Genomic DNA, 12,478 nt, shown 5'->3' with positions numbered 1-12,478 from the left:
AATCAATGAACTTGGTAAAGTTGCAGGATGCAAAATTAATGCACAGAAATCTCTTGCATTCCTATACACTAATGATGAAAAATCAGAAAGAGAAATTAAGGAAACACTCCCATTTACCACTGCAACCAAAAGAGTAAAATACCTAGGAATAAACCTACCTAGGGAGACAAAAGACCTGTATGCAGAAAACTCTAAGACACTGATGAAAGAAATTAAAGATGATACCAACAGATGGAAAGATATACCATGTTCTTGGATTGGAAGAATCAATATTGTGAAAATGACTATAGTACCCCAAGCAGTCTACAGATTCAATGCAATCCCTATCAAATCACCAATGGCGTTTTTTACAGAACTAGAACAAAAAATCTTAAAATTTGTATGGAGACACTAAAGACCCTGAATAGCCAAAACGGTCTTGAGGGAAAAAAACGGACCTGGAGGAATCAGACTCCCTGACTTCAGACTATACTACAAAGCTACAGTAATCAAGACAATATGGTACTGGCACAAAAACAGAAATACAGATCAATGGAACAGGACAGAAAGCCCAGAGATAAACCCACTCACCTGTGGTCAACTAATCTATGACAAAGGAGGCAAGGTATACAATGGAGAAAAGACAGTCTCTTCAGTAAGTGGTGCTGGGAAAACTGGACAGCCACATGGAAAAGAATGAAATTAGAACACTCCCTAACACCATACACAAAAATAAACTCAAAATGGATTAGAGACCTAAATGTAAGACTGGACACTATAAAACTCTCAGAGGAAAACAGGAAGAACACTCTTTGACATAAATCACAGCAAGATCTTTTTTGATCCATCTCCTAGAGTAATGAAAATAAAAACAAAAATAAACAAATGGGTCCTATTGAAACATAAAAGTTTTTTCATAGCAAAGGAAACTACAGACAAGACGAAAGGACAACCCTCACCCTCAGAATGGGAGAAAATATTTGCAAATTACAGACAAAGGATTAATCTCCAAGATATATAAACAGCTCATGCGGCTCAAGATTAAAAAAACAAACAATGGGCAGAAGACCTAAATAGACATTTCTCCAAAGAAGACATACAGATGGTCAAGAAGCACATGAAAAGCTGCTCAACATCACTAATTATTAGAGAAATGCAAATCAAATCTACAGTGAGGTATCACCCCACTCCACTTAGAATGGGCATCATCAGAAAATCTACAAACAACAAATGCTGGAGAGGGTGTAGAGAAAAGGGAACCCTCTTGCACTTTTGGTGGGAATGTAAACTGATACAGCCACCATGGAGAACAGAATGGAGGTTCGTTAAAAAACTAAAAATAGAATTACCATATGACCCAGCAATCCCGCTACTGGGCATATACCCAGAGAAAACCATAATTGAAAAAGACACATGCACCCCAATGTTCACTGCAGCACTATTTACAATAGCCAGGACATGGAAGCAACCTAAATGTCCATCGACAGACGAATGGATAAAGAAGATGTGGCACATACATACAATGGAATACTACTCAGCCATAAAAAGGAACGAAATTGGGTCATCTGTAGAGACGTGGATGGATCTAGAGACTGTCATATAGAGTGAAGTAAGTCAGAAAGAGAAAAACCAATATCGTATATTAACGCATATATGTGGATCTTAGAAAAATGGTACAGATGAACTGGTTTGCAGGGCAGAAATTGAGACACAGTTGTAGAGAACACATGTATGGACACCAAGGGGGGAAAGTGGCAGGGGTGTGATGAATTGGGAGATTGGGATTGAGATGTAGACACTAATATGTATAAAATGGATAACTAATAAGAACCTGCTGTATTAAAAAAATAAATAAAATACAATTCAAAAATCCAAACAGATTCCATACCCAGTAAACACTAACTCTCCATCCCCCACCCCAGGCCTGGCAACCACCCTTCTACTTTCTGTCTCTATGAATTTGACGGCTCTAGGGATCTCATACAAGTAGAATCCTACAGTATTTGTCCTTTTGTGACTGGCTTCTTTCACTCAGCACAGTGTCATTAAGGTTCATCTATGTTATAGCATGTGTCAGAATCTCCTTCTCTTTAAGGCTAAATTATAAATCCATTATATGGATGCCCCACATGTTGTTCACCCATTTATCTGTGGATGGACACTTGGGCTGCTTCTGCCTTTTGGCTACTATGAATGTGAGTGTCCAAATATCTGTTCAGGTTCCGGGGCAAGTAAGCCCGTGTGCCACAACTACTGAGCTGGCGCGCCTCAACTAGAGAGCCTGCGTGACACAAACTACAGAGCCCACATGCTCTGGAACCTGCGCGCCACAACTAGAGAAGAGAAAACCCGCACGCCACAACTAGAGAGAAGCCCGCGCACCGCAACGAACATCCGGTGTGCTGCAATTAAGACCTGATGCAGCCAAAAAATAAATAAAATGAATAATAAAGAAATCTTAAAAAAAAAAAAAAGTAGGTTAAGTGAAAGGAGCTGGACACAAAAGGCCATATGCTGTACGATTTCATTTTGATGAAATATCCAGGAGACAAATCTATATAGACAGAAGGAAGATTGTAGTTGGTTGTCTAGGGCTGGAGTCCTGGGGATGGGGAGTGACTGAAAACAGGTTAGGGGATTCTTGTAGTGGGGATGAAAATGTTCTAGAATTGTTGTGTTGGGTGCACAAAACTCTGAACATACTACAACAGGAGAACTGTGTGCTCTAAGTGGGCAAATTGTATGGCATGTAGATAACAAAAAAAAACCTAGAAAGCCTCACTGAAAAAGTTCTTGAAAACAGAAGACATATTGGTAGGAACAGAGTTTTAAAACAAAATTTAACCCTTGTGCTAAATCAATCACTTAACAATAGATAAATGATAAAACTGGACTATAGACTGTAGATTAGTTAAAAAGCAGTACATCAATATTAAATTTCCTGAATTTGAAAACTGTACTGTGGTTTTAAGAGAATATCCTTTTCGTAGGAAATAAATGCTAAAGAATTAAGGGTAAAGGGACATAATGCAATGTAACCTATTTTCAAATGGTTCAGAAAAAAAACCTGTATGTATAGAGCAAAAACAAATAAGCAAATGTGGCAAAATGTTAAAAACAAGTGACCTGAGGTAGAGTATATAAGCAAGTTATTTGTACTGCTCCTGTAACTTTTTAAGTTAGAAATTATTTTTTTTTAAAAAAAGTTCTTTAAAAAAAAGCTATAGGTCATAGGTTATAAAAATACTGAACTCATGTTTCATGTTTGTAGCCCATAAAGCCACAAAGCAAGGGTTGGGGTAAAGACAATTCGTGGGTTTCTGTAAACCTAACACTCCAAATGAAGGACACGGAGTTTCAGTGCATTTTCACACTGGCCAAAACCAAGCCATTTGGTCCTTAATACAGGCATCAGAGTTTAGTGTTTTCAACTTTAAATACTTTACTGTTACTCTTTCTCAAAACAGGACTGGGCTTTTAAAAAGCCAGACACGGACTTCCCTGGTGGCGCAGTGGTTGAGAGTCCGCCTGCCGACGCAGGGGACGCGGGTTCGTGCCCCGGTCCGGGAGGATCCCACGTGCCGCGGAGCGGCTGGGCCCCATGAGCCATGGCCGCTGAGCCTGCGCGTCCGGAGCCTGTGCTCCGCGACGGGAGAGGCCACAGCAGTGAGAGGCCCGCGTACCACAAAAAAAAAAAAAGCCAGGCTCCCTCAACCAAAACTTCTCTCAAATAACACACTGAAGTGACCTACACCTTACAGTATAGCATGTAAAAGATTTCAAACGGTCAATACATTCAACATTTTTTAAAGTTCAGACTCCATCTTTGGTCCCCACGAATGTTCACCGTGCAGCCGGCCCAGGGGTCACCTATACACAATTAAGGGAATCTCTGGCTCCAGGGAGCTGGGAGCAGTTCATCTATAATGCAGTAGGGAACGCCATGTCCTCAAGTGACTCAGGCCTTTTAAGAACTGCAGAAAGGCTGTCTCCATAGTTACGCATATTAACAGTGGGCAAGAAGTCAAATCTGTTACATAATTCAAACTGCTAACCTAGCTGGATGTTTACAAAACTTTTCTGGAACAATCAAGTTCCTACTATAAATGGTACTCCTCAGCTTGTTAGGACCCAGACTAATTTTCCCACAGTCATAGAAACTTTCATTTAGGAAAGAAATGCAGAAAGAAATTAGGGTCCTGTTTGGAGCGTTTCATTCTCTTCACTATTTTAGATCATACTATGCATACCCACAGACCAATCCAGGACAAAGCTCTCATCCGAACCCAACAGTTTTTAAAAGAGAAACGACCTCGCTAACATATTACTTTTCAAAGAGGTACGTCAAAAAACAAAAATAAAGTACCTGAAGTAGTTTAAAGAACAGGAGTTCTGATTAGGAAAAAAAAAAAAGAAAAAAAAGATTAAGTCATAAGACTTTTTAAGGCAGATACCTGAATAAAAGGATTATTAATTACCCCTTGGTAAATTTAATAGTGAGAGCCTAATTGTTTTTAACATCTTACCTTTTTTCTTTTTAAGTAACTATATTCAAAATATAAAGGTAATTGATGCTCCATTGGAGGATATTTTTTCTCTAATAGGTTAACCTAACACAAGACACAAGCAAACTCTGATTTGTACTTTGAAAAATAAACTTCCTGTACACAAATTCTGTTGTCTGTTAAGTCTTTAAATGCAGTACTTTTTGGTCTTCCCTGGTGATGCAGTGGTTAAGAATCCGCCTGCCAATGCAGGGGACACGGGTTCGAGCCCTGGTCCGGGAAGATCCCACATGCCACAGAGCAACTAAGCCTGTGCGCCACAACTACTGAACCTGCACTCTAGAGCCCGTGAGCTACAACTACTGAGCCCGCGTGCCACAACTACTGAAGCCCACGTGCCTAGAGCCCGTGCTCCACAACAAGAGAAGCCCGCGCACCACAACGAAGAGTAGCTCCTGCTTGCCACAACTGGAGAAAGCCCGCATGCAGCAATGAAGACCCAACGCAGCCAAAAATAAATATAAATTAAATAAATAAATAAAAACAAGTAAAGAAAAAAAAAGATAAATGCAGTACTTCTTGGAAGAGTAAGACTAATAATAAGCAGCTTAGTTTTAAATGAATAATCATCTGATAAACCCAATGCCTTCTAAAACTGTGAACAGACAACCTTGATGGGCTTTGTGGCATAGAGAAAAGGCCTGGATCTCTGTCCTCGGTTTACTATTTCCCGGATAAAGAGGTGGCTCTGAAGACCATCATCATCATTGCCCTAGCCCAGGGGTGATAAATGGAAGAATCAGAAGGCAGTCCAATGATCCACATGCGCCAGGAGGGTGGTGGTAAAGTGAAAAGTAATCATCTTCCATTAAAGCGTCCTAAAAGATACGCTTCTTATGCTGGTACACTGTCTGACGTAAGTACTGGGTAACAGACTGCTTTCAGAACTTATTAACAGGAAATGACATACACCCGAAGAGCAAGTATGCTTTCTCCAGATGAGAATTATGTAGTACGATAGTCCCCTTTTTGCCTTGGCTACCAAGAAACTCAGTTATAATTCTTATGCTTCAAAAGTACAGGAAGCATGTATTATGATAGCAGCTAATAGTTATTATTTACATGGTGGGGGGAGGAGTGTGTGTTAAGCTCTTTCTATTCAATATCTTACTGATGTGCCACATTCTATTTGTCCTCAATTCTTGCTGTGTGACAGGCGGCATTCTCAGTGCTTGGGGATACCTCGGTGGTCAAAACAAACCCAAGTCCCTGCCTCTGAGGTACTTCCGTTCTGGTGGGGGCAGGGAGAGAAAAGAAACAATATAAATAAGTAAACTACACTGTGTGTTGGATAGAGGTGAGTGCTGTGGATAGAAATAAAGCAGGAAGGAGGCACAGGGCGTGATGGAAGGGCTCAGTTTTCAACAGCATGGTCACTGCAAGGCCTTCCTGCAAAGGTGACAACTGAGGGCCAGCCATGCAGATAATGGCCAGTAGAAAGGCCCTGCTGTGGAATGTTCCAGAGTTCCCGGTCTTTTAAAGGGACAGTAGGAGGCTGGTGTAGCCGAAAGGGTTCGGGAGGGGAAATACGAGGAGGTGAAGTCAGGGAAGTAATGGGAGGGGTGGGTGACAGGCGTGCTGAGACCGGCAGGCCCCGGAGGTGGCTTTGGCTTTTACTGGGGGGTAGGGCACGGGCCTTGGAGGCATCTATCTGGGCAGAAGTTTCTCCGCTGCTCCCGAGGATGGAGCAGGGGTCAAGGTCTCTCGCCAGACCACTTAGGAAAACGGGTTGTCTTGCGTGTGGTGTGGGCACTGTTCATGCTTTTTAAAAGATGGAGAGGCTTTTCTTCCCCTTTGGTTTACATTTTAGTAAACAATTGTCCTAATTGGGGAAAAACATACATGGAGAGAGATTTTCTGGAGATAGAGAGACAGAGGTACTGGGGGCGCAGAACACGCGTCCTGAAACACTTGAACTAGAGAAGCAGTCCCATTTACCTTACGGGCTTGGCCCCAATGACACCCTCAACTTCCGGGCAAGAGTTTCCCAGTTACAGTAAGTAGATGAATCCACTAGTCATGCGTTGTTGGCAAGCACGTAAGAGGAAGTTCACCTTGGATGTTAGCAGAGTTGGCAAATTACCTGTTTCAACAGGTCCAAAGCATTTTAAGTTCCTCAGAAGAAAGGTGTCATTTGAGACACTGCTAGTGACAACACTTACAAAAAGGCGAACTGAGATGGGGTGTCTTCAGAGCCATGTTTTTGGAGGAAACGGGCTTGTCTCTCTCCTTACTGAGAGCAAAGCGTGCCTCCCGGGAGTCTCTGTGCTTCTGCCTTCCCTGCGCCTGCCCCTAACTTTCTGCCTTTTGTGCCTCCCCAACCCTTCTCAGCGTTCAATTAAAAAAAAAAAAAAAAAAAAAAAAGATTCTCCTCGAGTCTTGGGTACCAGCCGCCTCTTTCCCTAGTTGGGTTTCTGATTCTCCCACTTGGGACCTTTGACCTCGGCAGCTGGTTCTGCTGACCAGTTTTGCTCGAGCTTGGATGCACCCTCGTACGTGTGCTTGGCATGGGTGCCTGAGTGACTCAGAAGTCGGCTTTACAAACAAAACATACCTAAAAATAAATTAAGTGCTTTCCAATCCATTCTACCTTATCTAAAACGTGACGGGATTCTGCCCAAAGTGCGGAAGTGTTGTGGTTGTTAAGACAGAGCACTTCCATCTTACTGCATCTTTTTCTAACACTTCCCAATTAAACATGCACACTGATACACAGCTGTGTCTCTCTTGAACCCATGCTCTCCCAATGATCAGTGCTAGAGTTCTGAATATCAGTGTAGTCAAATTCAACTATCATTTACTGAACATCTCTTTTAAAGCACAAGGCTCCAAGCTAAAACGCAGACATCGCCAAGCGCTCTTCTGAATTACTGATTTTGCCTTACGCGTAGAGACTGATAAGCCAAATTCGACCTAAGAATATTTAGCTACTTTGTAAACAAATGAGATATTTTAATGCAGTAAAAATAATAAGTTAGGCAGATAGCCTAGGTATGAAACAAAAATTTTAAAGACCATTTTACTAAATATATACTTCAACTTTTCTATAAATGTAAAATTATTTCCAAATAAAAAGTAAAAAATTGCAACATTTTATTTCCATATTACTTCCTCTTAAAATATCCACAACCCTCCTCTTGTGTAATTTAAAAAATTTTAATTTCATTCTCCCACCTCAGAGCTTCTCGCTGGCCCTCAGAAGATTTGGGGCAAGAGCGACACTTTGATGCAACAATTTTAACATGGATGTTGGGTTTGCTTTGTTAGGTTTACTTTAACTGTCCTTGGACGTTGATCACGTGCACACAGGGAGCCCTCAGGCCAAGAGAGCAAGGTCAAAGTTCAAAGGTATTGGTACAGAAACCTATTTCTTAAATTTGGACAAAGCCTGTACAAACAGAACATTCCATCCGATGGGCCTGATAAACATTCTGCATTGACAGTGGGGGCGGGGTGGGGGGCTGGGGGCAGGAGTTGGAACCGGGACTGAACTTACTTCAGAACCTGTAAGAGTCCAGGCGCCACTGACGTTGGTCTCACCATCCCAGCTCCGCTGATGGTCCCCAGATGAACCTGAGGATAATAGACTGTCCGAAGAGCTAATCTTGAAGACTGCAACCTCGTCTTAATGACTTCTAGTGGACAAGTGAAAATAGCACCAACCGTGCCTCCACACCTGTAAGAGAAGAAGTCACAACAGGATCAGAAAAGCTATACTGTTCTGTACACAGATGAAATGGGAAACTGAACTTTTCTCTGTTAAAAAAAAGAAAAAGGTACCTACGTTCGTCTCATAATTAGAGCATACCAAGAGTTTAAAAAAAAATTAGTTGAAATCCCAGCAGCTTAAAAAGATAACCACTGTTAGTTAACATGTTAGTACATCCTTTAGGGCTTTTCATTAGCGGCTTTTCAATCTCACACTTTTTTCTTCTTATCTAGATATCGTGAATGTCTTTCCATGTCAATATACACCTACACCACCATTTGTAATGGTTGCATACTATTCCTCTCTATCAGTGTATACTATTTTAACCTATTTCCTACCGTTAGATGTTCATGTCATTTCCAATTTCACTCTCATGTTGCAATGAATATTCTAGAGAACGCATCTTTTCACAGTGAAACAAAATAGTTATTCAGGTAATGCTACTATTTTGAAAAGCAGTGTTTATTACAACCCAGATTTTTCATTAAAATCTGATTAATTTGGACTCTGTTGAAAATCAAACTAAAGCTTACTTTGTAATCATTAAGTCCTTGTGTTTCCCTCAGTCAGAACTAATCAATTCATCCTCTGGGATTTCATTAGATGCACTGTCTCTGTGGGTCAGCGTTCCCCAAACTACCCTTTACAATTTGTTCATATTGAAATATTACCTGAACTTAAAATTTAAATATTTTTCACCTATTTATCCTAGAATACCTACTTTCATCTTTTCTTAAACAATAATATCCATGAAACTGCATGTCTGATGGGCTGGTTCTAGGTAACAATGTCCTGTACCATCTAAAGCCACCCCCATACCACCAGCAACACAGGTTCTACTCTTTGGAAAACACTGAAGATCAGGACCTGCGCTGTATTCATCTTTGTATCCCTGGCATTAAAATGCACAGGTTTGGGACTTATCTAGTGGTTAAGATTCCGCACTCCCGATGCAGGGGGCCTGGGTTCGATCCCTGGCCAGGGAACTAGATCCCACATGCAAGCCACAACTAAGAAGCCCGCGTGCCACAACTAAAGAGCCCATCTGCCACAACTAACACCTAGTGCAACCAAATAAATAAATAAATTTTTAAAAAACAGAGCCACGTGCTTGAAAAACAGTATAACATTTTAAACGATGGAAAACTTACAAGCTCCAGAGTAAGATAAAGAAATATCTGAAGTCAATAACCTAACTTCATGTCGCTGAAAAAAATAAATAAATAAATAAATAAATACATGGAGCTTTGGGTAAATTCTTTCATCAGAAAGTCAACAAGTTCCAATACGACACGGGTCAACCACCTTTGGTTTGTCCCCAGGTCAGCAGTGCTCCAACTGTCATCCTCACCAATGCCACCGATCAGAGGATGGCCTGCCGGACGGTGCCTGCTAACAAAGCGAATGCCCAGTGATAGCGAGCCGGGCACCTCCTGGGGATGGCGGGCCACACTCACTCCACAGCCACCATTCTACACATTACACACCGCGCCCAGGGCAGGGGTGGGGTGGTGAAAAGTTCCCGGCCTCCTTCAGGGCAAGCCGAGGCTCTCCAGGTGCCTCTCCCACAAGAGGGATGAGGCAGCCTCGCAGCATCACAGGGAACAACTAAAAACTGGGAAAGCACTGCCAGCTGTAAACTCAGTAGCTAAGCCCTTCCTCATCTACCAGGGAAAAAAAAATCTTAGATGAAAAATACCCAAAGGACTTTTGTTTTTTTTCTTGGCTGCACAGCTTGGCACGCAGGTTGGCACGCGGGATCTTAGTTCCCTGACCAGGGATCGAACCCGCGCCCCCTGCAGTGGGAGTGTGGAGTCTTAACCACTGGACTGCCAGGGAAGTCCCCCCAAAGGATATTTTAAATCATTAAGCTGTGTTGGATACAAAGTCACTAAAATACTCTTAATTAGAAGACAAGTTCTGACATTAAACTAAATTGTCCAAAGAAGATTCTTCCTGAAATTTAAGACATTTCACAGCAGAACTTTAAAAGTTAATCTTTCAGTTCAACTGCTTTTTCTTTCTTCATGAACCACAAGTACTGGACATTCATCAGTCTGAGGAGATAACGTCATGTGAATCAAAACACTGCCTTCTCTAGATTGGCTTTCCCAATTTTCTAAAGATATTTAGTCAAGTTGGGTCCAAAGCACTTCAGAGTACAACAAATTATATTCTTTGTAGGAAAAAAAGGTCCTGTCAGTTCTCAATTCTTCAATGCAGAGACCTTCAATATTAGCCTGGCTCCTCAGCCGGTCAACTAGCTGGGATGAAGCCCCGTCCACCGAGACTCTGCAGAAGGCATTAATGGAGCTTTTCAGAAATCTCCATTCAGAGACGGTGCAGACCTCAGCTCTGTCTGCTGGTCCTCCCTGGCACTGCTTTTCAGCTGTGCTCCACCGAGTCCTGCCTCTCCTATCCTTGCAGCTGTTCAAATTCAGTCTCGTGAACACACTGAGGGGACTTGGTCTGCTCTTTCGCCTTTTTTTCCTTCCCTTCCTTTTAGGGCTCTCTGGGCACGAGGACTGGGAGAGAAGCAGTCTTATGTAAATGGTCCAGGTCTAGCTGTGGGTCCACCTGGCCATGTGTTACATATATTGGCGGCCTTGGAGAATGTTATGAGTCAGTGTAAATGGTGTGCGGGCCTCCCTGGGGTGGTGCTCCATCTCCCCAAGAGCCCCGACACTGAGAACCCCTGTACTCGGCCCACCAGCAGTCCATCCCCCAATCTCCTTTTGGCCTAACTTGGCCTGGGAACCTTGCAGGCAGCACTAGGTGTCCTTCCTTCCTCTGGTCCCCATGCTCCTTGACACCAAGCCAATGGAGCCCACCAGTGTCCTTCCACACCCACCATGAAGCAACAAGACTGGCACTGGGTAGGAAGTCAGCCCTATGTCCTTCCCAAGCACACCACACTGCCCCTTCTCATCCTGCTGGCATGGGCCGATAATGCAGCAGCCTCCCACCTTCAGGAAGCCTCTGGACACAGAGCAAGGTGCCCATCTCTCAGCCTCACAACCTCCCTCAATCTACAGACCAGTAGGGGCTGGTGACAGGGAAGGGGACAGTGACGGGAAAAGCCTCTCTCAACACTCCAAATGCCGCAATGCTGACAACGATAACCTTTCTGCTCTGCGCACACAGCCTGGGGCGCAGCGGCCGATGGCAGTCAGGCAAATTCTGCCGCCCCCTTCTAACTCTCGGAGAAGGTTCAGATGAGGGCCCTGGTAGCCAATGCTCAGGAGGCAGGAAACGTCACATTCGACATTGAGTTTCACGGTGACGCAGTCCTGGCATCCCACAGTCAAGAAACTGACTAATTCTGATTGGATACCCATATCTTAGACCACTAAAATATGCTGAGTTCTCTCCTGAATCACCATCCTGCCACCACGCTGCTGCTTGGTCAGCAGTTAAATTACACGTCTCAAAGCAGCCACAAGAGGTAGCTGTTCTCTGAAACCTATTTGCCTAATTTTCTAAAAAAAACACCTATTACCTGTATTTTTCTGCACCTTTTTCATCTTTTACTACTTGTTCCTTCCCCTTCCCCTCATTCTCTACCTTCCCTCATTCTTCCTGCCCAGAACTAAAGTCCTGTGTTTATTACATAAAGATGTATTTAACTGTTTACCTTTACCCACATAGGCCTTGCTTGTTTTTTCCACCTGTGGATTAGACGCCTCCCCTCCACTTTATAGCAGAACAAAACTGGACTATTACTACTACAGTATGTACTACATTAATCTACAATCTTTATGTGATCAGAGACAAAATTTTAAAATTATGTACACAAATTTTTACCTTTTAACTCTGAGTTTCAAGCAACAAGGAGGATTTTAAAACCTAGATGTTTTCAACAAGAAGCTGTTTTCTATACACACACTCATTTTAGACACTAAAGCCAAGACCAAGATGCTCTTTATTATAATTGGTACCCAACTGATAGTAAACTGGCTTCCAGACTCACAGCTTACACATTAACTACAATATGGATTCTACTAACTAATAATACCGCCAGACACCCTGTGACCCCAATCTTTGGAGCTTTTGGTAATTTCCTCCTTTCATCTGCTACCTCTATTGTCACTACTTGAAAAAAAAGAGTGCCTCTTTATACATAATTTTCTGGAAGGTTTTATTTGAATACCTAGCATAGGGCTTAGAAGATTTTGATTATGCAAATTCTGTATTCACTCAGTAAAAGCAAAATGCATATTTTTTG

General features: G+C 42.5%; 1 protein-coding gene across 1 annotated transcript in view; it reads right to left on the bottom strand.

The window, feature by feature from the left end:
• Positions 1 to 11,591, bottom strand: part of LOC114485337 (solute carrier family 25 member 33-like) — a 19,728-nt gene extending 8,137 nt beyond the window's left edge. The window contains exons 1-3 of the mRNA XM_028486590.2: positions 11,394 to 11,591; positions 9,405 to 9,445; positions 8,041 to 8,220 (exon numbers count right to left, since the gene is read on the bottom strand). Of these exons, the coding sequence (XP_028342391.1) occupies positions 8,041 to 8,220; positions 9,405 to 9,445; positions 11,394 to 11,591 (419 nt within the window). The remainder of the gene's footprint in view (positions 1 to 8,040; positions 8,221 to 9,404; positions 9,446 to 11,393) is intronic.
• Between the last annotated feature and the right edge of the window lie 887 nt (positions 11,592 to 12,478).

The sequence above is a fragment of the Physeter macrocephalus genome, unplaced genomic scaffold (assembly GCF_002837175.3).
Source record: "Physeter macrocephalus isolate SW-GA unplaced genomic scaffold, ASM283717v5 random_1368, whole genome shotgun sequence".
Classification (NCBI taxonomy): domain Eukaryota; kingdom Metazoa; phylum Chordata; class Mammalia; order Artiodactyla; family Physeteridae; genus Physeter; species Physeter macrocephalus.
Note: the sequence above shows the minus strand (reverse complement) of the source record. Positions and strands in the feature narration are given on the sequence as shown.